Source organism: Solanum lycopersicum, chromosome 8 (genome assembly GCF_036512215.1).
Source record: "Solanum lycopersicum chromosome 8, SLM_r2.1".
Classification (NCBI taxonomy): Eukaryota; Viridiplantae; Streptophyta; class Magnoliopsida; order Solanales; family Solanaceae; genus Solanum; species Solanum lycopersicum.
The window spans coordinates 64609999-64633362 of NC_090807.1; the positions used below are offsets into that span (position 1 = coordinate 64609999).

A 23364-nucleotide genomic window follows, 5' to 3' on the forward strand; every position below is an offset into this window, starting at 1 on the left:
ATTTAACAAACACTATGTCAATATATGCAAACTTCTAAATCATTGAATTCTTAACCAACAATAATTGAAGATTTCTGTGGTTCTAAATTTATTAAGGGATCACACTCAACACTAGTCTTTTCCACCAATTTATGAACTTTGTCAAGTAATTGTTAGGTCCCCATAATTAAATACAACCCCATTATTACATATATATATATATATGCGCTAATAGTTTAAAGAACAATGATATATGTTCTACAAACTTGTCTTGGTCAAAAACAATATAAAAAAATTATGATTGCTATTGCAATGATTGTGATCATGAGTTAAAATTTTCTTCTAAAAAACTAAATAGGATATGAAACCATGAAAATTGAAAAATAATACTTTTGTTTTTTGGTTCTAATATAGTTAAACTTCTTTATAACATATTAATATTGTTCATTTATTCAAATATATATTTTGGCTGTTATAAAAGAATGGTGTTATTAAAAAAATAATATGTAAAAGTTATAATGAAATATTTTCTATAGAAAATGATTGTTGCAGAGAAATCTAGTTGCATGAGAGATGTTATCGCGAAAATTAATTATTCAATATAACCAACTTAATCATTGATTTGTTAGCACCTCATATTTTATTCGAGATTTAAAATACAAAAGTTTTAGCATCTAAATTTGGTGAAAAATTAACCTTTTGTTCCTTTGTACTTACTATTATTTAAATAAAACTTATGAATTTAAAGATTACATGAAAAGTAATTTCATTTAAAATATTTGTAAGTTGTTGCCAAAGAAAAAAGTTAAATTTTTATCTGTATATCGAAATACTCATATTAACAGCTATAACAAACATAAAATTTGCTATGAGACGCAATTATACAAACTATAGCTATAACATACGAATATGATTTTTATGTTTGCTAAACTTAAAATATTTATCTTAGACTATGTGATTTGCTTAATTTTTACTTTAATTTTTTGGTGGGCCGAAGCTTAATGGGTTTCTAATGATCCAATATGCACGATCCACTTCAAAACTAAAATTGGGCCTTAAGTCCAAATTGGAGAAAATAAGCAAAAATAGTCCCTCATACTAGAAAAATTAGTCTCTTGCTCTTTTAATTTTGTCAAAAGTTACCATCTTTTTAATTTTCGTAAAATATTTAACAGATCTATTAGTTAGACAAAAGAGATCGTGGGAAAAAAACTTTTTAAACTAGAAATATCAAAGAAAAAAAAACATATCAAATCCTATAAATAGTAAAACCAAAAATTATTTTAAACACCAAAAATATAAATATAAAAAATATAAAGTAGCAAAAGTCACACATACCCAAAAATAGATAAGAAATAAACAAAAACTTTATCTCCAAATATGAGTTCATATAAAATTATTATTTCATAATTTCTTCTAAATTTAACATTTGATGTTTATTATCAATTTTCAATAGACCAAAATCATCTCCTTTGTTCATATCAGGAAGAATAAGGTGATTGAGTTTCTATCACAAAATGAGCAAATTATCGACTTATTAAAACATTACAGATAATTTATGTCGATGCTAACACCTATATAAGGGATTATTTGAACCTTCCTTTACACTTTCTTTTACAATCATTTTACTCAAATACAAGTAGCTACTTTCCTTAGTGTGAAACACGTTTCACAATAAGAATATGCATTTCTCTCGGATTGAGAAAAGGTATTTTGTGCTTTTTTTCAACCTAAATTTTACTTTTTGTTTGTTTGTTGGTGTACTATTGCTAAATACTTTCTCCTATTTCAATATGTTCAACATATTTTAATTTACACAGGGTTTAAATAAAAGTATGTCAAATATATCAAAATGCAGATTAATTTCGTAGTCTTAAATATATCATGCGTGAAATTGGATTAAAAATTTGGATAAACGAAAAAGAAATCACTTTTTGAAACAGACTAAAAATGAAACTGGGCCAAACAAATCAAAATGGAATTAAGTACTACTCTATCTGTTCCAATTTATGTGACCTATTTTATTTTTTTAGTCAATGTAAAAAAAAAGAAGACAGATTTCTATATTAAGTAGCAACTTAAGTATAAAATATCTATTTTACCCTTAATGAAATAATTCACAGCCATTTCTATAATTCATTTTGGACCACCCATTTTAAAAGTATCATTTCTTTCTTAAACTCTGAACTACCTCATATAAAATGGGACGGAGCGAGTAGTATTTACTACTATTACTTATAACAGTATTCTATAGTTAGTTGTCACTAAGGTTTCCCGGGGTTTTCTTGACATTAAAACATTCGAAAATTATAAAGTATTTGATTCCATAGACTCACAAAAAGTTCATTCCTTTCAATAACTCTCAATGCATCTATTTATATTTTCTTCATTCTTCAATCAAATTCATTCTCTTTTTTGGTGTCTTCTTTCTTAATTTTCCAAAATTTATAGGCAAGTTTCTCTCTTTTCATCATATTTATTTTACCTTTATCCAATTCTTGATTGTACTTTCCTTGTTTTAACCATATATGATTAAGATTATTGTTGGATTTAAACTTAATACAGAAAAAAAAGAACTTCTTTTCTTCTTCTTACATTGTGTTTATTGTCTATGATACAATGTTCTATGATATATTAAATTTGATATTACTTGCAACCCCCCTCCCATTAATGTTGTATGGAAATGAATGTTGATCCTCTAAAGCCAATATCCACGAGATGAGTGATCGTAGAGATGCAACTGTTAAGATGAATACGCGGTGTTACAAGATTAGAAATTATTATATTTGTTAGAAGATGCAAGTAGCTAGCTCATATAGAGGATAGAATGAAGTAGACCTAAATTGACGAGGAATGAAGTTATCTCGTATGATCTAGCAAAAGATAGAACACGAGGAAAATTGAAAGCTAGTGTGATTATGAGAAGATTGATCTTCGTAATGTTAAAGATAAATTACCTCTAGTAGTGTTAGATTATCTTTTGATACAGAGTATTGAGAATTGAGATGTGAACTTGTGCTTTAAATTCATGATTCGCAAAGTAAACTTGATTTTGTTATGTGTTTACAGTTTAACTAGCTACACATGCGTACATCCAAAGGAACGTTTAAGGAAATACTAATTTCCGCTGGCATTAAAGGAAGTTCTCATAAAGAAGGAGAGTCTACTAAACAGAAGTCCAAAATTCTCCATCCTCCCATAGAGACTTTTTGGCAATTGCCTCCAAAAAAAGATCAGAAGAAGAAGTCTATCAAATCAAGAACCGCGAAAACCATAATGTCTTTGGCATTAAAGAAAAAGAGCAAAAGTTTGCAAGTAATTCTTGGAGGATCACATGATCCTAAAGATGAACAAATTGTTGATTCATTTCGTCAGTTGGTTTTTCTTGAGGGTCAGTTGATAGATAAAAATAATGACTACCATACGCTTTTAAGGTATGCTTCGTGTCTCTAGTCTCATGAAATTTGTAATGCGAACAATTTTCAGCAAGTAAAGAGAAGATGAATTGAGTTTGATGTTACTTTATGTGAATACAGATTTCTTAGAATGAGGGATTATGATCTTCAAAAAGCAAAGAACATGTATTTGAACTTTTTGAAGTGGCGAGAGGAGTTTCATGTGGACGAAATTTCTAAGGTGATTGAATGACTGTATTGTTACTAAATGTCCTTCGATTTCTGTTACTATCAGTTTTTCCATGTACCTCGATTATTGTATTGTTTTGTTTACTATCTGTTGTTTTTTAGTACTTCTTGATTGAAAATTTGCCTTATGTTCGGCAGCTCTTTGATTCTTTGTCCATTATGATGCTGCAGGAGTTCATGTTTGAGGAATTCAATGAGGTTAAACAGTGTTATCCTCATGGATTTCACGGTGTAGATAGATATGGTCGACCAATATACATTGAAAGAATTGGAATGGTAAATCTCACTAGGCTACTTGAAGTAACTACTATTGAGAGATTTGTGAAATATCATGTGTCTGAACAAGAGAAAACATTGAACTGGAGATTCCCTTCATGTTCACTAGCTGCAAAGAAACATATAGCTTCCACCGTCAGCATCGTGGATGTGAAGGATGTGGTAAAACTCTGCTTGTCTACTGTTTAATCTTTCACTTATTTGATAAGAATATGCACACTTTATTTGTATTGATAAGAATATTACCGAGGAACATGATCTTATATTAGGAGGTATGGACGACATGGATTATGGTTGAGGTTTAGTTAGATAGTTGAGCGTTGTCTCTCTTATCCATCTGTGTAGGGATTACCGAGGAAATGATCTTAGATAGGAGGCATGAATGACATGGTTTTTCGTGCTGCATAGCATTCTCTGTCCCTGAACTATCTTGATAGAATGATTTGATCTTGGTTAACACATTGAAATGCTTGAGTCGTCCCACCACACATAACAAGTTTAGATCTCTCACCGCGTCTGGTCATTGGAGATCTCTCTGGCATGATCTATCGAGTCTCCATCTATAGGTATCAATATATATCCACGCGATAGTTCCTTAAAGTTGGATTTTCGTGTGATTTAACATTATGTTTTTTAAAACTAAATTTGATTGACCTGTTGTTTCACTATGTCAGTTGTAAGAGTGTCATCAAATGAACTTTAAGAAAAAATCGAACTTCTTTGATGACAAAGTTCCATACATAGATGCTCAGCACTTCCAAGAATTCTGCATTACTGATAACAAATGGATGCTTAGATTTTTTATGCTTCGAAGAATCTCTAAACGAAACAAACCAATCTACTTTGACAGGGAATTTCAAATTTTTCGAAGCCTGCAAGGCTTCTCTTTCTGGAAATTCAGAAGATTGACAGTCACTATTATCCAGAGGTATGCTAGGTGATGCAAGTCTATTCTTTCTCTTCTCGAAATACCAACTTTTACTGTAAGTCTCGCTCCCTATAAGATGGTTGGAAGAAGGAGCAATATATATTAGCATAGTACTGTTATGCACATTCTAATAGATTAAATTATGGTAATAGAAGACGACAATACGCAAGAAAACTGATATTTGCTAATCATCAACTTGCATTTCTACAGACGTTGCATCGCCTTTTTATCATCAATGCTGGATCTGGATTCAGAGTCTTGTGGAAAGCAATCAAGGCATTTCTTGATCAACGCACCCTAGCAAAGATTCAAGTACTTTCTTTTCCTTCTCCGTCACCCCCCTCTATGTTTCTCGACTAAACTAGGACAACTAGGGAAGGGAATTGTACTTTTAAGATATACACCACAATTACAGGTGCTCGGGAGCAACTACACGAAGACCTTACTAGAAGTTATTGATCCAAGGTAAAAAATTTAATCAGCTCAACATTTTTCCAATTTATGTTTAGCACCTGAATGGATGCAAATACGCGTACCCAAGGTTGCTGCAGGAGTTGTTTTCTTCTGATACATGAAATTGCTTCTGCAGTAATCTTCCAACTTTCCTAGGTGGCAACTGCAAATGTTCCGAATATGGAGGCTGCCTTTTTAGCGATAAAGGACCGTGGAATGACCCTTCAGTTACAACTTTACTTCAGGTTTTAACCTGTCGCGATGTTGATTCAAATTTAATGATATTTGGTATTATCATGACATGTATCTGAAAATGTTCAGTAAGATGTCACATTTTTGTATAGGCAATGCTTGAAGTCGAAGAGGAGAATATCGATGATGAAGAACAGAATTGTTCTGCTTCAAAAGATTCCTTTGATGGTCTTACTGTAAGCAAATTTAGTTTCAGAAAACATCTAAGATAACTTACCGACAAATCTGTTAGGCCTATACTTCATCTGTTTCAACTTGTTTGTCTGGTTTTGACTTGACACGAATTTTAAAGAAGTAAAGAATACTTTTGAATCTTGCTTTCTCTACGAGTCAAGGGTCTGATCTCGAGCTTTGTAAATGCAGCCGGATAATGTAAGTATTAAGGATGTCTATGATGTGACTCCATCAAGAGATGATACTTTTGGACAGCCAGTTCTACAGAAGATCCTAACACTTCAAAGTGCAGTCAATGACACAAAATCAGTAAGTTGATTATTTTTTCGTTTTCCTTGTTCTTCCTCTATACTATAGTTCATCGATTCGATGTTTATGGCACAGAAAATCCAGGCATTGGAAGCTGCTCTTACGGACATGACATCGGTTAGTATGACACAAAAATTGTACTGTTAAATTGTTGCTTCAAACAGAACCTAAATGATCATGTTTTATAGGTGATAGAAGGACTTGGACAACCAATTGAAGAGCTGAAAAAACAAATATTAGTATCAAAGTTAAGAGCTTGAGTTACCAAATGAAGAATTTCAATCTTTTTTTTTTTTTGAAGGTTCTTGGTGTTGTCAATTGAATTTAAATAAAAAAAGAGTAACTATGTTAAATAAGACAACCTGTTTACAGACAAAATTCTAGTTAAAGAATCAGTTCTTTTTAAATTTTGGTATAGTTTTGCTCAACCTTTTCAATTTTTATGCATGTTGTTGTATGTAAGGCTATATATCCGAGTTGACCTATGGACGAATATGCAAGTATACGTTAATAGACCGGGTGTGGTGTGAAGCATATGTATCTAGAGTTTGTTCTTCGCAGAATCACAGTAATAACTATGCCTAAATTCCAAGTTCGATTCGATCATGTTTCAGATAAATCACAAAATTGAATGGCCTGGTATAGACAATGATTTGAATTTGAGCTGCTGGAGACAAATTAAGTATATGACATATAACTTTTGGTTATTTTTACTTTTATTCGAACTTGAGATCAGCAAGGTGAGCAAGCTCACATAAATTTATATTTAAAATTTAATGATTAATTAAATATATGATCATAACACGTGCAAGCCAAACTTTTCTTTTTGGATCAAAGTATTAACAATAAAAGCATTTTTTGAATTAAAGTATTGATAATAAAGACATTTTTGAATCAAAATATCAACAGTGGACACTTCATATTTTTTTCATTCTACATAATCTAAGAAACATTATTGAACCAAAATATTGACAACATCTTTTAACCAAGTTATTAACGTGCACATTTTTATTTAATTTTACATAATTTAAGAGCGTTTTAAATCTTTTTTTCGTGATAGATTCTAAACTTTTTCAAAAAGTAAATACTTTCTAATTATTGTAAATTCTAGACTTGAAAATAAAAACAAATATTTTGAATATCTGTAAACTAAAAAAAAGAAGTAAATATTTACAAATCAGTCCCCATATTTTTACTAAAAGCTAAATTAAGTCCACTTCAAAGAGCTTTGTGAATTGGGGTTTTTCCCTCCCAAGTACAGAAACAGAAGAGATATATACGGATCATCCCCAAATTTTATTACATTGTAAATTACCAGAAGAAGAAAAAAGTATCGATTTTTTCCCTTTTGATTCATTTTTTTGTGCTTTCAGAAGAAAATGAGCAGTGGAGAGCTTCTGAAAATCGAACCCCTTGAGCTCAAATTTCCCTGTTAGTTTCCTCAGTTTCTCATACTTTCGTTTTCCTGTTTTTTGCACATTTTTTTTGGAATTTTTTTTGATGCATTTCTGTGTATAATGTGTTTGATTAGTCGAGTTGAAGAAGCAGATCTATTGCTCGATTCATTTGTCAAATAATACTGAAGAGCATGTCGCTTTCAAGGTAATATTAATTATGTAATTATATATTTTTTTTGTTGAATTTTCGAATTAGCAACTTCGAATTGTTGTACATACTGTTTTCAGGTCAAAACGACGAACCCCAAAAAGTATTGTGTTCGACCCAATACAGGGATTGTGTCGCCTCGATCGACTTCTGATGTTATAGGTACATATTATAATTTTCTCCACTAAAAATAGGGACTATAGTACTTTGTATCATTGAAAGTATTCTTAATTTAGTCCTTGTGATGTTCAAAACATCTTTAATCGTCGATTGATTGAAATGTGTATGTTTAGTTCCTTTAGAGTAACAGTGGAATATGGTGATCATGTAAAAATTGTGAATTTTCACAAGCAACGTATCAATTGTGCACATTTCAAGTAATTGAAGATTAAATGTGCTTACTCGGATGCACCAGGATAAAATTAGAGATTATCAATAATTGAGACAAAAGATATTATAAGCCCAAAAATATTGGAAAAAAAATGAATTTTTGGAAAGTGAAGTCATTTAAGGTGTTTTTGAGGATTAAAATTTAAAAAAATGTAGATTGAAATTGGAAATAAGCGTTGTGATTTATGCTGTTAAAATGTCATGGTTGGTGAATAGTGTTTGTTTATGTATCTTTTGTAGTTACAATGCAAGCTCAGAAGGAGGCCCCTTCTGACATGCAATGCAAGGACAAGTTTCTACTTCAGAGTGTAGTTGCAACTCCTGGTGTTGCTGCCAAAGATATTACTCAAGAAATGGTAACAGTGCCATTCTTTTTTGTCCATTTTAAGTTTGTCAAGACTAGAAATGTGGAATTGTTGCGTATTTTACTGTCCAACACTTCAACAAGTGTTTGATTCTAAACTTAGTGTTGACAATTGAATAAGATCAAAAGAAGTTGGATCAACTATAGTTTCTGTATCAAACTTAAGTTTTAGTTTGTTGAATTGTAATGGTCTCTTTGTAGTTCAATAAGGAGGATGGACGTGTTGTTGATGAGTGCAAGTTGAAAGTGATTTATCTTCCCACAGCTCAGCCACCATTCCCGGTTGCAGAAGGATCAGAAGAAGGTTCTCCGCCAAAGGAATCCATGAAAGATAATGGCCATGAAAATGGTTCTGAGGTTATTTACTTATTTTATCACTTGTTTATGATTTTAATGGATGGGAGTTTGTGCACTGGGAACCATGATCATTATTTGATATCATTGTTACTTTCAGGTGTCTAGAACTTCATTGAAACTGATGAAAATCATCAGAGATTAATGGTCCACTTGCATTCTATAGTTCCTAACCATGTTCCATGAAAAGTCATCAATTTATGTGCTTCAGAGTGTGTGCCATACTTGTATGTGTGAGGATCAGAATTTAATGTATTTTCTAGACGTATGTCAAATGAAAATATATTAATATGTGTTTCTGAGTGTCCATCATACTTGTATGTGTGAATAGAAAAAGTTTTTAAGAGTGTGGGAGGTTCATCTTGCATGCTAGTTACATCTGGTGAGTTGTGGTAGGTCGACTATGCCATGTGTATGATGCCTGTTCCTATGATTAACTCGAGCCATATTTACTCTATGTCCTTGTATAAATGTCGTATGTGGATACAAATAGCACAAATGAGCTAGATAATTCAGAAATATCTTAGAGGTGCAAGACACGTCTTTGATGGTGTCAACATTAGACACAGTATGTCGTGGCTAGAAGAACACTGATTCTTCCAAAATATCTCTAAAGCTACAAAGCATGAATGCTCCATTGGTATAGGAAGCCGATAGTGGTTTGATTAACATGAAAGATAGAGCGAAGGGTGTTGTTGGGTCTCAGCCTCCTGCTAACAATTGGTATTGCCTTCTTAAAGTTAAGATTTTCTCATGATATTTTCCTTACATTCTTATTTTTTTAAAAAAATTTAAACTGTGGGACAAGCCCATTTATTCAAAAAAAGAACAAAAATCTGATGGCTTGGGTCCAATAGTGACCCAAGCCCAAATACATATACCACATCTTGTATTGACAAAGTAAACTGGAAATGGAAAGTCTTCTCCTTCAGTGCTAGTCCCAGCTAATCCACTTCCTCTCCGAACGACGTCGAGCTTCTCGCTTCCTCTCCGAACGACGTCAAGCTTCTCCGATGGTTTTTCTTTGATGGAAGGGAGATAAAAAAGTCACGAGCTTGTCCTTACATTTATATTATGGTAGAAGATTTTAAGAGAAAATGCAATTTGTAGTGTGTTGTTGGGATCTAACCGCTCCAGCTAGCGACTTTTATGGTAGAATGGTGTTAGCAACGTAAACGTATGGTTGTTTTTCTCATCAGAAAGGATATTTAAATTCTTTGGCTGAACTATAATTCAGAAAGAACTAGCTTTATCCTTGACCTCTTTTTGGTTAGTTTCAAGTTTTACATTTCCACTCAAGAATATCAGTAATAGAAGTCTGCATGCTGAAATATCTGTTTCACTAGTTTTCTCTCCCAAGATGTCAGAAGTGTCTAATGTGTTAAGGTCAAAATCAGTTTGTATAACTTTGGAACTTGATCACTTATTCGGTCTGCTGGCTGCTAACGTACCAGCAATATCCCAAAGCTATCTTAGAAAAACCATCAGAATATACAACAACATACCCCGTATGGTCCCACAGGCCACAAGTCGGGTCCAGTGAGGGTGGGGTGCACGCATACCTTGCCCCTACTTTGTGAGGTGGAGAGGTTGCTTCCAATAAACCCCCAGCTAAAAACCAGCGGACTATAAATTTTCATATTATTCCATGTGACATTGAGCTGTGAACAAGCTGGTCTAGCGCAGTTGCTTTCTTTTCTTAATTAGTCCATGGAATTATTTTGCTTCGAGCAATTGATAAACTGTGATAAATGGTAGAGCATGTGGTATTACAGTCACCTATTCATCTTGATAACTAGGTCTGTGCAACTATGACATATGATTTTCCCTACATTCTACCTTGCGCAAGAACTTCTAATTTATTATTCCGACCTTCCTAATGTCCATTCCCAAAAAATATTCAGAATGTATCTACTAATTTTAACATTCCAATTTTACCGTTGACATGACTTCTTGTTTGCTCCACCAGATACAAGACTGTTTTGTACAAGGGTACTTTGGTAGTTTATTCATAAATGGGTAAATTTTCAAAAGTCTTCGTTTCTTTCTGAAACTTCATGTCTCGTCAAACAATGCCAAACAAATTGGGATTGATGGACTATTAAATATTTTTAGATTTTTTCTTCTGTGTTGACTCTTCAAATATTCTTTATCTTGAAATGTAGTGAATGATGCAATTAAGTGAATATCACTCTTTTCATGTTTAATTCTACATTTCTTCCCTCATTCTTTTAAGCTATGTATGGTTCTGAAAAGGAGAAGGAAAAGATAAGTGAGGGAAGTTCACTGGTTAGTTACTTCCTAGGTGGAGGAGCATCAGTCATTCTGGGGTATAGTCACAATCAGAAAGTTGTCGTGAAAGAGATACTTCCTCTCTTTTTTATCCAACTTAGGATGCGCTGAAAAGGTGATGGAGGGGTACCAAAACTTCCTCATTTCCTTTCTTGTAGAATGAGGGCAATGACCAGTTGGCCTTCCTCTTTTACTTCCCCTTTTTACCCTAAAACTCAAATTAGTGTGCATATTAGTGCACCTTTTTGGTCCTATTTTGGGTAGGTGGCTGCTAGATTTGTACTACCATCTCACTTCTCTTATACATTTAACTCCTTTTTCAAAACCAAAAAAGGTGAAATACCTGACTTAACTACAGGATGTAAATTTAAAAATGTTTTGGTGTATGAGGCAGTGATACTGGTGTCTTAGTTGACATAGCGCTAGCCAGGTTATTTTCACCTTTTGCTTTGTTAAAAAGTTAATGAACAAAGCAGTCATGTATGTGTTTGTCGGTTAAGCATCAGTCAGACGAAAGCACTTCTTAAGGTTTGTGGTTGCATTATGTTATGTCTACTAAGAACAAATTAGAGAAGGAAACGTAAGGATTAAAATTCCCGATTGGCTTTCCAATTGGATTACTTGCTTCAACTATGTTCCCCCTTCTTCAGCAAAAGCTTTTCTGTTTCCGGTTTCCTAATTTTCCCACTTCTGGAAATGGACACCTACTATTTATCATCTAGTTACTCTGGTTTTATGACCTTCTAGATTCCTTTGATCTTTTGATGCTTGGAGTTACAGACTCGATCTATAAATATGTCCAAAAGGATATATAGGCCTGCTTTCTTATTGCAGTTGATATGACTAAACAGAACTTTGTAAATTTCAGGCAAAATCGGTTATTTCCAGATTGATGGCTGAAAAGGCTGCTGCCCTTCAGCAGAGCAACAAACTTCGTCAAGAGCTGGTGAGCTTTTATCTTTGTTTCTTTGATTTCTTTTTCATGTAGCCTAAAATTCCAACGCTTTTCTGTCATTCTTTCCCATCTTTGGTTTTGTTTTTCTTTTCTCCTGATTAGTCCAGGTCTCATTCTTGTGGTTAAAACTTTAAACAATGTCTGTCTTTCAACAGTTTGGGTCTGACTGTTTGTTATCCTTTAGTCACAATGCTCTACTTCATGAATCATGAATCCTTTTTGTAGGAACTTGTAAAACGTGATATGACTAGAAGTCGCAGAGGTGGCGTTTCCTTCATCCCTGTCGTCGTGGTTGGCTTGCTGGGAATACTTTTGGGATACATTCTCAAAAAGTCATGAGCATTCATCATTTTACATCTGTATCTCAACTCAACAGAATTGATCAGTGAAAGAAAAGAGATTGTAGCCGGTGATAGCAGCAATTCTCACATTGTCTTAGTTAGCTGCAGCCTTTAGTAGGAAAAAATTGTGCAGCTAGAACCTTTCAATTGGCCTATATTATAATTTTATATAACTTGTAGTTTCTCGTGTTGGATCGTAAATTGACTTTTTGTTTCTACTTTCTGTAAATATGAACGAGCTTTTTCGAATATTTCAAATATAATGGTTCAAAATCGTAGTTAATCGAAGCATTTGATAATGCTAGGTAGAATAAAATCTAAAAAGTCAATTATCGTAAAGGGCGAAAGAAGAATGACTATTTTTTGCTGTAGTTAAGGGACAAGTTAGATTTAAATTTTTAAGACGTATCGACATCTTGTTCACGTTAAGTTTCACTTATTTGATAAAAAATAATTGAATAAAAGTTAAGGACATAATAGTAATTTGAAAAACCCAGAAGCGTTATGTATATTGTCTACTAGCTTCTAGAAGCGTCTTCACACATCCTCACGCCACAATTCTGGAACATTCTACATGATGCTTCTAAAAGTTTCTCGAGTCTTTTTTTCCCCTTCTCCAAGTCACTAACGAAATATAAAACCCAAGCATCACATTCTCATTTTCCATTCTTATCCAACAAAAAAAATCACAACGTGAAGCTTTACTCAATCGGCAAGTTATTCAGAAATCTTTTGGTATCAGAAATGGCAACTCTTGCTCTAAGGAGGGCCACCGCCTCATCACTATTCAACAGGCTCGTCAATCCTGTTCGTTCTGCATCTGCTTTCCGTTCATTCAATACTAACACTCAGATGACAGCTTATGACCAGGATGATCGTGGCGTTGATGTTGACCGCCGGTCCGATCGATCCGTCTCTCGCCGTGATGCTTTTCCTAGTTTATTCTCAGGTAACTTCTCCAAACTCTGTTTTACTCAAATTTGTGATTCAGTATTACAATTCGTTGGCATTGTTACTGTTAAACTAGAAACTATTGTACGTTTAGACTCGTTTGGACTTTAATTTGGTTTTACAAATGTAACTCTTCAGGTTTGTGATTTATTGTATGATAATGATAAGTCGGATCTGTTAAACTAATTACACCATCATCCTAGTGGACTCATTTGGAATTTTTGGGTTGACAGATGTATTTGATCCATTTTCACCACCAATTAGGAGCGTGAGCCAATTGCTGAACATGATGGATCAAATGATGGATTCTCCATTCGTAGCTGCACCGCGTGCAATGGGCGCCGGAGTTGGAGCAAGAAGAGGATGGGATGTAAAGGAGGACGATAACGCTCTGTATATAAAAATGGACATGCCTGGACTCGATAAGGAGAATGTGAAGGTGGCGGTGGAGGAGAACACGCTGATAATCAAAGGAGAAGGCGAGAAAGAGTCGGAGAATGAAGAGTATAGAAGGAGGTACTCTACCAGACTGGAAATTCCTCAAAATATCTACAAATTGGATGGAATCAAGGCGGAGATGAAGAATGGAGTGTTGAAAGTAGCTGTTCCAAAGGTGAAGCAAGAAGAAAGGAAGGATGTTTTCGATGTTAAAATTGAGTGAGAGCTTTTAAGCTTTGCCAAGTTTGTGCAACAATTGAGTGTTGATGTTATTAACTTTTTCAACTTTTTAGTTCTTAGATAGGTTGGTTTGTGGAAAATAAAAGATTATGTGCTAAAAATTGGAATTCTGATTGTAAGAGTTTGTTCAATTAGAAAACTGGAAAGTTGAGTATACTTTTCTCTTAATGTTTTTGTTTGTTCTCTTTTAACAATTGTAGCTATTTTGTGAGCTATAGGGCTCTTCCAGTCTTGGGTTTTAAATTTTAAACTTATAATTAGGGTTTTAAATAGATGGATTATCTTGAAATTAAGAATATTAAAATGTGAGTGAAATAAATATTGAGTTGGTTTTGATTGGTCCAAGTTTACATTGGGCTTTAACGAGTGGGGTTCAAATGGATTGAATATGATTGAGTTTTAACTCGCCTTATTTGATCCGATAATCTCAAAAGTTTAACATATTAATATTTAATTTTTATAACATAATTATTTTTAAAAAAAAGTAAAAAATGATAAGATAAATTCTAGAAGATATTAATAGATAATAATTTATATTATAAATATAAAAATATATTTTAATAATTTTTTTAAAATAAATTGAAATTGGAGATTGAATTGAGTTTATTTGAGGATTTCGTATAATGAGTTATGTTATGAGATTAAATCTAATTGAGTCCTGACACTTGAAATTTTAGACAAATTAAATGGATTATCTATATTTGACGGTTATTTTTACACTTTTATTCGTAATACTTTCATGTAAAATTGAAAAGATACTTTAAAAATATTTATTTTTAAGTCAAAATTTGAAGTTAAATTCTCACATCATATTTTATTTAATTCATTAAGTTCTAAGCTTATGCAAATAGATTTTTAATCGGTCTTCTAATTTCTTTATTGATCTAGTAGAAATTTAGCTCTTCAAATGAGCATGTTAAGTGTCAACTAGTAGGGTGTGTATTGATTGAGTTGGTTTTAGATTTTTTAAAATACTATTCAATAATTGGTTTGGTTTATCCAATAAAAAAATGTCAGTAAATATTATAATTTCTCACTTCTTTAAATATTTTAATAAAGTGAAACAAGAAAAATAATGAGAAATTACATCAATAAAAGAAAACATAGTTCAAAAACTACAATTATACGTCATGGCCGCCAAAATATAAAATAAAATTTCTAATGTTAATCTTACTTATAAATTTGCGAAAACTACAACTTACAATTACAAAATAAAAATAAAATCAAATAGCTATAATTGCGAACTAGTGTGGAGTAATAGAATACTAATAATTTGATATGGTTATAATGCCTAGTTATACATTAATTACTAATTTTTAATATTTATGAAGGATAATGTTATAAATTATTACCGTCTATAACCCCATAGTAAAAATCAATAACCCAATAACTTTTTATTATAAATCCATTAAAAATTTCAACAACCCAATAATAATATTTTGGTTCGTTTTTGCACACCCCTATTAACTAGGAAAATTCACTGATAAATAATGATGGTAATACTTAACTACAACTCTTTTATACGAAACATACAATACAACATGAAATATAATAACAGTAATAATTTTTTCAAAGTCATGACTCTAACTTAACGTCAAAGAATAAATGTCTTACATAATCTAATACAAATAAAATACTAGGTAGGATATAAAATTGTCATATAAAATGTTACTCAAGATGAATGTGTTCATTTATTTAATTTTAAATAAATTTCAAAATTAAAGATTATAATTATGGATTGATCCTAAATTAAAAAGGATCATAATCATGTTTATTCCAATTACATACCTAAGCTAGTTAAAATCATTATTTTAAAGGCTATTTTTTTATTTTTTATATTACCCCGTCCAGTCATATTTTGAGCGTAAATATTGGGGGAGCTGGCTTGAAGGTCAAGACAGATCTCAATACAAAACTCTGTTTTCTACTTGGGTGATGAAGTAACTGCAAAAACTCTGTTCTGCTACAACAATGGCGTTTCGTACTGCTTTAAGGAGAATAAGCTCTTCATCAATTCTTTTCTACAATTTACTCAACAATGCGCCTTCTTCACGAGGACTTACTGGGTCGCTTGCACCGTTAACTTCTCGATTCTTAAGCTATGTAGGTAGTGTTTCCGTTACGGATTCTAATGAAGAAAGCTTCATCATCAATGCCTGTGGAGGTTCCTTCGCTCGATTTGAGCAGTTCCCTATTCATCGCGGTATCATTGTTTTTTTTTTCCCTCTCTTTTGCCTAATTTCGTTTTGCACAATTTTGAATATTTATTATGTGAAGAATTTAATAACAACAACAACATATCTTATGTAATTCCACGAGTTGATCCGTGATTACTTCTAACTCTTTATCCTGAAGTGAGGCTCTGAGACAGACGTTTCCTTGCCAATATAACAACTGATATTTCAAGTTCTGTTTCAAAATTTTTTTTTCATATATTTGTTATTCATTCATATAATTTTTTGAGATGGATAACGCAGGTATATTTGTATTTTTTCTTCATCAGAGCCAGCCAAATTTTGCCTTTGATATAACATTGCTAAGTAACAGAAACTATTGTTAGCTCAAACTCAAATTTAAGTGCTGGTGTTAAATTGCTTACCATAGATCTGATTTTTGTTCATTTGTTTCAAGTCTGGAACAATTTTTGCGTCTTTTGGATTGCAATTTTTGAAATGTCTGATAATTTTGGTATTTTTTTTTCGTACTACTCTCTGTCAAGGTGCATGTGATGCATATATGATGAATCCGTTTCAAATTTCTGGACCTGGAGGGGCATATGAGGCTAAGAATATAGAGGAGGGGATGCACGTGAGAATGGAAATGCCTGGAATCGACAAGGAAGACGTGAAGGTGTTGATTTCGTATGGGACTATCATCATAAAGGGTGAAGGAAAGAAGGAGTCTACGTATGAGGACAGCGGAAGAACGTACAGTGCTAACATTGAAATCTGTTCGAATTCGTATGAGGCTCAGTCTATGGAAGCAAACATGAAGAATGGTGTTCTTAGGATGCTAATCCCCAAGTCTAAGACTCCTCAGAAGGTGACTGGCTCTAACTATGAGATAAAAGTTAAGTAAATTTTGCTTGTGAATATCATGTCATTGATGTGAAATAGTGAACTATATATTTGCACAAGATTATTGAAGTAATTGTGTACAGATATCTGCTTAGATGTTTTGCTGAGCGCTGGCGAATTTCAAGCAACTCTATGGATTTTATGATATCAATTACTCTTTTAGCTTGATTTTTGAAGTGTTATGATATGAGTACTTGAAAAAGAACATTGGTTTCTTTTGGAAATTTTGATGTATTATTCATGAGCTTGATTGAGTACTTCTGGTATAATTACTACAAATCAAATGCATTTCCTTTGAAATCAGAACGTTTGATCCATCATAAGCAACGTAGAAATCAGAAGGTCTGAACTTGCACCTTGTAAGATGTAATTTATGTTGTTCGGATTTTTTAAAAATAATTTTTTTTTAGAATCCGATAAGAGTGCAGCAACATTTTGGAGTATCTGGGCAGTTTTTAAACACACATTGGTATGTTACAAGAGCAACAATAGTGATGGTGATATATGAAATATGTAGTACAACAGGGTGAGAGGGTAGGGAATAACAGAAGCTGGCAAACATTAGCTTTATTTTCCTTTAAATGGATTGATAAGAAGTGTAGCTACTCATTTGTTCAATTATTCTTAGTGGATAGAGTTATCTATTATCTTTAAACGTGGGAGGTAGCAGATAATATGTGAAACTAATAGTAAATTGTTGTGATATATTAATAACAAAAAGCTAGATAACAATTAATGTGTAGCTAGAAGAAGTTAAAATCCCTTTGAGTGAAACTTCCATAATTGTTTCAAATGAATCAAGGTTTAAATTTTATGCCTCTAAATTCATGTTGAATGAAGACTATTTTGATTTTTAACTTCCTAAAATTTAACATCAAGTTGAATTATGGTGTTTTTTAAAGAAATATATTAATTGATGGACTTAATTAGCTATTTTTAATTATAATTTGAAGAGATTTTTTTGAGTTATTCTCTCAAATAAAAACTCGTCTAACTCCTACATGTATATCCAAACTAAATAGGTTATCCCTTACGATACTTTTACCCTCAAAAATCACTTCTAATGCATTATACTATGCTCTGCCACAAAGCTCGCCCTAAAAACGCCTTGCAAAATTAAATTAGCAATTCTAAAATCAATTTTCATTCAATTCTCAAATTGGGTCTCTCTTTTCTTTCCACAACTATTTTTAAAAAATAATATTATGATCTCTTTTCTGTTTTTTTTTGGGGTGTGTGGTGTGTGTGTGGGGTGGGGGAGTGGGGGGTGAGGGTGGGGGGTGGGGGAGAGATGGGTTTCAATTAATGAATGGGGAACTAATTGTTGGTTTGTTTGACTATGGGCCTATATGTCTCAACCCATGTAGTTTACATGGGCCTAATGGTCCAAAATTAGGCCCAAGATATCAAACCGGAAGGTACCATTTCCATAAACCACTCTAGAACCCTTGATCGAGAAAACCACAAATTGATCGGGGAAAATGTCAATGGCTCTGACTATCAGAAAAGCCGCCGGAGCATCGACACTGTTCAAATTACTCAGCTCTAAATCCAAATTTACTACCGCCGCTCCTTCAATCACACGCTTTTTTTCCTCCATTACAACTGCAGATTCAAATTCCCTGAGCAATGAGCAGAAAAACTCTACTGAGCCAAGTAATTGATTCATCCGTTTACCTCTTGTTCTTATTTACACTTTATGTTATGTGATATTTGTTAATATACATTAGGTAGAATGTATATTTTATGTCGAGCGGATTATCAACACATTTACGTTGGCTGTACTTCGCATATGATTATTTATTATCTCAAAAAGTTATATTTTTTTTAAAGAAAATTGGAATCAAAGAAGAAAGTGACTTTCTAAGATAATAAGTGTTAATTAAGCGATTAATTGAGAAATCAACTCCCTTTATGTTGTGTTCAGAGTATTTTTGGTTTACTTAGAGATTTGATTGAAGAATTGAAATTGGTGTGTTAATAAGAGAATATTGCTAATTTATTTATCCTAAAAGAAATTGAGTAGGAGTATGAAACAAACCAAAAATGGAACTATAGGTTTCTTTCTATTTGCCGAAATTTTTGCTCAATATTGCGCGAGCAGAGTCACTTGGTAACTATGTATTTGTGCGGGTGCGAGGTAACATGTATCTAGTGGAATAGTCTATGTGCGTGTAAGCTGGCAAAGCACCATCATTATTGGGGAAAAAAAATCTATACTAGCGTAGTAGCATAGTGGTCAGTGACGTGAACGCAAACCTTGGAGTCTAGGTTCAAATCTCAGCAAGATACAAAAACACAACAATTAATTTCTTTTCAGGTGCCTAAGATTTAGTGATCAGAGTTACTTGATGTGTCTATGTTGGGGGAGGTAGCGTTATCTGGTGGTAAAGTTGAGGTGTACGAAATTGGATCAGACGTCAGTGTTACCCAAAAAGAAATTAAATGATTATTATGGCTCAGACGTCGGTGTTGAGATTGAGCTCTAATGGTTGTTTTTGTTTACTTCCATTGAAGGTCGAAGCTCTGTTTTTCAATTTCCTGTGTTTATTTGCAGTTCTGGTGACGGGTTCTCCACAAGAATTCAAGATGGAGAACCCGTTTCAGTCAGCAGGACCGAAAGAGGTGCTAGAAGTGGATACACTGAAGGATGGTATACTTGTGAGAGTGGCAATGCCTAGCGTTGGTGAAGATGGGATTAAGGTCTGGTTAGAGAACAACACGGTTTACTTCACTGGCAAAGGAGACATTGAAGTGGAATCTGAGGAATCAGGGAGGAAATACGGAGGGAGTCTCGAGTTTAGCACTGATTGCTGTAAAGCTGAGAAGGTTGAAGCACAAATGAAAAATGGTATTCTTAGAATGGTAATTAAAGGTGAGATGGGAGAAGATTGAATGTCTTAAGGTCTCTTTTTGTTCATCTTGTTGATATATCCTTTGTAGTATGAAAACTTTGTACTATTTTGGGAAATGTTTGATCAAAGGTCTGTACTACATGATGGTTGTTGGATTACTCAATTAGTAGGGATCAAATGCTTGCAAATGTTGTTTGAGAAAAATGGTATTTCTTCTTGTGTGTCCATTGAATGTTTGGTACTCCATTCCACTTAGCTTGACATGTTTACTATTTGGAGAGTTAGGAGGTTCGTTATAGCCACACAAATATATATACAAGTTTCAATAGTCTTCTTTACTATCTGAAACTTTGTGCCTAGTGAAACACTACCATATAAATTGATACGAAGAGAGTACTTATTTAAGTTCACTACAACAACATACCTGGTGTAATTCCATTCCATAAGTGGAGTCTGAAGAGGGTAGTGTGTATGCTACACCTTACCTCTTTGTGTTAAGCATGTTAATGTGTATAAAGATCATGGGGCAGAGTATAAAGAAACTAGAAACATTATACAAGTAACAAAAGGAGAAGCTTAAAGTAATCAAATGGAAGCAAAAGATTCCCAACAAATAAACATTTGAAAGAATGTGTATTTGACTCCTTTGTTAGCATGATATATTCATACTTGTCAACCCCATGAATGAATGTTCATCAATCAAACTCTTTTTGTTCTCTCGATTAATCAGTCATCTTCTTGCTCGTGCTCCAATGGAAGTTCAGTAAACTAAAGAAGAAGGCGAAAATCCGGCTATGGTGTTCATTGATCTTGTGGTTCTTTACTGCACCATTTTTTTTCTGGTGATGATTTCTAACATCTCCTCTTACAATCACTTGCTTTTTACCCACATCTATTGTATACTCCCTCATCCCTGTCAATATTAGTCACAATTATTCAAATTTCAGAACTTTATGAGCATGTATAAAAGCTTTTTACTACAAGTGCATAAAGGTAGCTAAGAGTAAAATCACCTAACCAGTGGAAATAGGTAAATTTAATTTAAAATTCCTGCGCTTGTCCTGAAGTGAGTTGAGAATCATAAAATTTCACATCAAATAATTACAATTACAGCGTAAGCAAATATTACTCCTAATGTCTTAGTTTATATGACTCACTTTTTTCTTTTAGTCCATCCCAAAAATTAAAGAATAAAATATTTTTATATTTAATAATAATATAAGTCTAAAATATCCATTTTATTTTTTGATAAAATGATTTCTACGTACACAAACATATATGTAACTTATTTTAGACAAGGGTTGCTCAAGCGTTTAGTGGCCTAAAACAAAAATTCAACTGAGGCCTTAAAACTTGAATTGTTAATAACTTTTATATAATTTGATTTCTTCTAGTTTTCAATTGATAATATAACCATTCTTATTTTAAATTATTTTTCATACATATAGCATTCTAAATATGTCAAATTTCTTCTATTATTTCCTTCATTTTTCATGAAAAGTTAACTTTTTCTACAAATACTATTCAATATTTATTAAAAAAAACAAACTTATCCTATTATTATTGAAAACGAGTCCTCTTAAATTTGGAGGCCTAAGGCACATGTTTTTTTTTTTTTAACGTTGTCGAGCCACCCCTGATTTTAGAGTTATAAGTTTCAAAAGTTTTTCTTTCTTTCTTAAATTCAGTCAAATCAAACTTCATCATATATATTAAAAGTTAAAACAAACAAGTGTGATTTTTTCCATTTGTCGATATATGTAATAGTGGGAGGTGTAGGTGCCATATGAAATTAGTGATTTATGCAATCAAGAATTTAATCTAGTTGTCAATGAAATGGATTAAGAACCATCCATTTCTCGCTGAGGTAAAAAAATACCAATACCTCATAAAAAATTTCTGATCTTCCCTACTTTTATATGTTAACATATAAATAACGAGATGACTCTAAACATCACGATTATTAAAATGTAATAAAAATTACAAACATATAATAACCCTAATTTTTTTTTATACCTGTTATTCTTGACATGATTTGAGATATTCTGCTCCTACAATGTGTGCATCCCAAATCTGCATTCACCACCACCACCTGAAACTAATATCCACTAACCTTCATAAGAAATCTAAATACATAATTATATTTTTTTCCTTTGCTAAAACACAAATTAAGATGATGAAAGAAAAAAAAATTACTAATTAATTAAAAACTTACTGAGGGAAGCTTAAGATTAGCAACACTAAACAAAGTTTGTTTTTGGCATTTTGATTTCTCCATTCTATTGCTCTGAGATTTTCTTTCTCTGATTATGAGGAAGAGAATTGTTGGCCTAATGGACTAATTATTGTATTCTACAGCCTGGTCAACATATATATTAATAATCCTACTAAACCTTATCTATCGTAATTAATATATTTGATCACTTTTCAACATTTATACTCTAATATATTTAACGTATAGGAACAAACTAGAATATTTATTATTATAATCTTGCCTTTATGTCATTATGTGCCAGATTACATAGATTATTAAGGTGTGTTTGCAAAATGTTATAAGTGATTTTAATTTCTTATGTATTTGATAATCAAACAAAAAATAATATCTCAAAAGTATTTATATATAATCGACTAAAAAAATCCTATATGAGTGCAGAGGCGAAGCGAAGTGGGGTTCGTAGGTTCAGACAAACTCAATAGCTTTCTCATAGATTCTATGTATTAAAAAATTAAATAAATATATGTGTATTAACTTTGTAACCCTTTAATAAAATCAATTAATGCTTAACAGAACCCTCAAATTCCTAATTATGACTTAACCTCTATATGAGTGGGGTTGGGAATTATTGTGTTGTGGGTGTGGAGGAGACAAATAACATAAAATTGTGTTGTATAAAATTTATTTTTCCTACTCTTACTATAAAGTCATTTTCTTTTATTTTTGAAAACATTTTTAACTAATCAAACATATAAGATAATAGCAAACCAAATTTTTTTTTCAAGAAAGATATTTATTCCTTTGGTACCAAACAGACCCTAAGATAAATGTATTCAAAATTAGAGTAATGAGGAATAGTTGGCTAAGAGTTTGGCATGTTATGTCCATCAATAACGAACTTATACCTTTTTTTTTTTTACTTCAAGGTGGTTTTCATGTTCCCATCACATACCTATATTTTAAAACTTTATCTTAATATATGTCGCATTTTTTTTTCATTTTAAGCTATTTCGGAAAAAAATGTTACTTTTTATAATTAAATAATTTAATTTTAATTTTTTTCTTACACAATGAAATGATTTAGTCATTTGAATGTCTAAAATTTGTTTATTTTTTCTTAAATTTTATATAAAATTTATTAGTATTACATAAATTGAGACGGAGAATTAATATAATAGCAGGTGCTCATATTCGGAAGAATCAGAGCTTTTCCAAAGATATTAGTAGTTTATTTTATCTGTATGGGAAGTACCATAATTTATTTATTAGTAT

General features: G+C 32.3%; 5 protein-coding genes and 1 non-coding gene across 7 annotated transcripts; 5 read left to right on the forward strand and 1 right to left on the reverse strand.

Moving 5' to 3' along the window:
- Positions 1-2295: 2295 nt before the first annotated feature.
- Positions 2296-6498, forward strand: LOC101250329 (phosphatidylinositol/phosphatidylcholine transfer protein SFH11). 2 transcript variants are annotated; one of them, XM_004246104.5, is made up of 12 exons: positions 2296-2430; positions 3049-3413; positions 3516-3615; positions 3795-4061; positions 4750-4827; positions 5038-5139; positions 5243-5292; positions 5417-5525; positions 5625-5708; positions 5896-6015; positions 6091-6132; positions 6204-6498. In XM_004246104.5, exons 2-12 carry the CDS (start codon positions 3064-3066, stop codon positions 6273-6275), a joined length of 1374 nt encoding a protein of 457 aa, XP_004246152.1. In that variant the 5' UTR covers positions 2296-2430; positions 3049-3063; the 3' UTR covers positions 6276-6498. The 2 variants fall into 2 exon arrangements, with proteins under 2 accessions (XP_004246152.1, XP_019070617.1); XM_019215072.3 differs by lacking the exon at positions 2296-2430 and having other exon boundaries at positions 2611-3413.
- A 796-nt stretch (positions 6499-7294) lies between these two features.
- Positions 7295-12599, forward strand: LOC101254623 (putative vesicle-associated protein). The gene is made up of 7 exons (NM_001330767.1): positions 7295-7446; positions 7547-7617; positions 7701-7782; positions 8251-8366; positions 8576-8731; positions 11889-11966; positions 12201-12599. The coding sequence occupies exons 1-7, from the start codon at positions 7395-7397 to the stop codon at positions 12312-12314; spliced, it is 669 nt and encodes a 222-aa protein (NP_001317696.1). The 5' UTR covers positions 7295-7394; the 3' UTR covers positions 12315-12599.
- Positions 12600-12981: 382 nt separating this feature from the next.
- On the forward strand, positions 12982-14111 carry MTSHP (mitochondrial small heat shock protein). The gene is made up of 2 exons (NM_001246943.2): positions 12982-13265; positions 13501-14111. Exons 1-2 carry the CDS (start codon positions 13061-13063, stop codon positions 13926-13928), a joined length of 633 nt encoding a protein of 210 aa, NP_001233872.1. The 5' UTR covers positions 12982-13060; the 3' UTR covers positions 13929-14111.
- Positions 14112-15807: 1696 nt separating this feature from the next.
- LOC101250041 (heat shock 22 kDa protein, mitochondrial-like) lies at positions 15808-17263 on the forward strand. The gene is made up of 2 exons (XM_004246103.5): positions 15808-16148; positions 16665-17263. The coding sequence occupies exons 1-2, from the start codon at positions 15917-15919 to the stop codon at positions 17021-17023; spliced, it is 591 nt and encodes a 196-aa protein (XP_004246151.1). The 5' UTR covers positions 15808-15916; the 3' UTR covers positions 17024-17263.
- Positions 17264-18353: 1090 nt separating this feature from the next.
- Positions 18354-20102, forward strand: LOC101254323 (14.7 kDa heat shock protein). The gene is made up of 2 exons (XM_004245714.5): positions 18354-18678; positions 19580-20102. The coding sequence occupies exons 1-2, from the start codon at positions 18504-18506 to the stop codon at positions 19915-19917; spliced, it is 513 nt and encodes a 170-aa protein (XP_004245762.1). The 5' UTR covers positions 18354-18503; the 3' UTR covers positions 19918-20102.
- A 172-nt stretch (positions 20103-20274) lies between these two features.
- On the reverse strand, positions 20275-22263 carry LOC101254018 (uncharacterized). The gene is made up of 3 exons (XR_011211030.1): positions 22093-22263; positions 21894-21975; positions 20275-20790 (listed from the first exon to the last, which is right to left on the reverse strand). It is a non-coding gene; the product is annotated as an uncharacterized protein (transcript).
- Between the last annotated feature and the right edge of the window lie 1101 nt (positions 22264-23364).

Bases quoted from the DNA above. Each gene is read 5' to 3' on its own strand.
- MTSHP (NM_001246943.2), top strand. From the start codon at position 13,061: ATGGCAACTCTTGCTCTAAGGAGGGCCACCGCCTCATCACTATTCAAC. The intron at 13,266-13,500 runs GTAACTTCTCCA...TTGGGTTGACAG, and splicing joins TTTTCCTAGTTTATTCTCAG to ATGTATTTGATCCATTTTCA.
- LOC101254623 (NM_001330767.1), top strand. From the start codon at position 7,395: ATGAGCAGTGGAGAGCTTCTGAAAATCGAACCCCTTGAGCTCAAATTT. The intron at 8,367-8,575 runs GTAACAGTGCCA...GTCTCTTTGTAG, and splicing joins AAGATATTACTCAAGAAATG to TTCAATAAGGAGGATGGACG. The intron at 8,732-11,888 runs GTTATTTACTTA...TGTAAATTTCAG, and splicing joins GCCATGAAAATGGTTCTGAG to GCAAAATCGGTTATTTCCAG.
- LOC101250329 (XM_004246104.5), top strand. From the start codon at position 3,064: ATGCGTACATCCAAAGGAACGTTTAAGGAAATACTAATTTCCGCTGGC. The intron at 3,616-3,794 runs GTGATTGAATGA...ATGATGCTGCAG, and splicing joins ATGTGGACGAAATTTCTAAG to GAGTTCATGTTTGAGGAATT. The intron at 5,140-5,242 runs GTACTTTCTTTT...CCACAATTACAG, and splicing joins GCACCCTAGCAAAGATTCAA to GTGCTCGGGAGCAACTACAC.
- LOC101254323 (XM_004245714.5), top strand. From the start codon at position 18,504: ATGTCAATGGCTCTGACTATCAGAAAAGCCGCCGGAGCATCGACACTG. The intron at 18,679-19,579 runs GTAATTGATTCA...GTTTATTTGCAG, and splicing joins GAAAAACTCTACTGAGCCAA to TTCTGGTGACGGGTTCTCCA.
- LOC101250041 (XM_004246103.5), top strand. From the start codon at position 15,917: ATGGCGTTTCGTACTGCTTTAAGGAGAATAAGCTCTTCATCAATTCTT. The intron at 16,149-16,664 runs GTATCATTGTTT...CTCTCTGTCAAG, and splicing joins GCAGTTCCCTATTCATCGCG to GTGCATGTGATGCATATATG.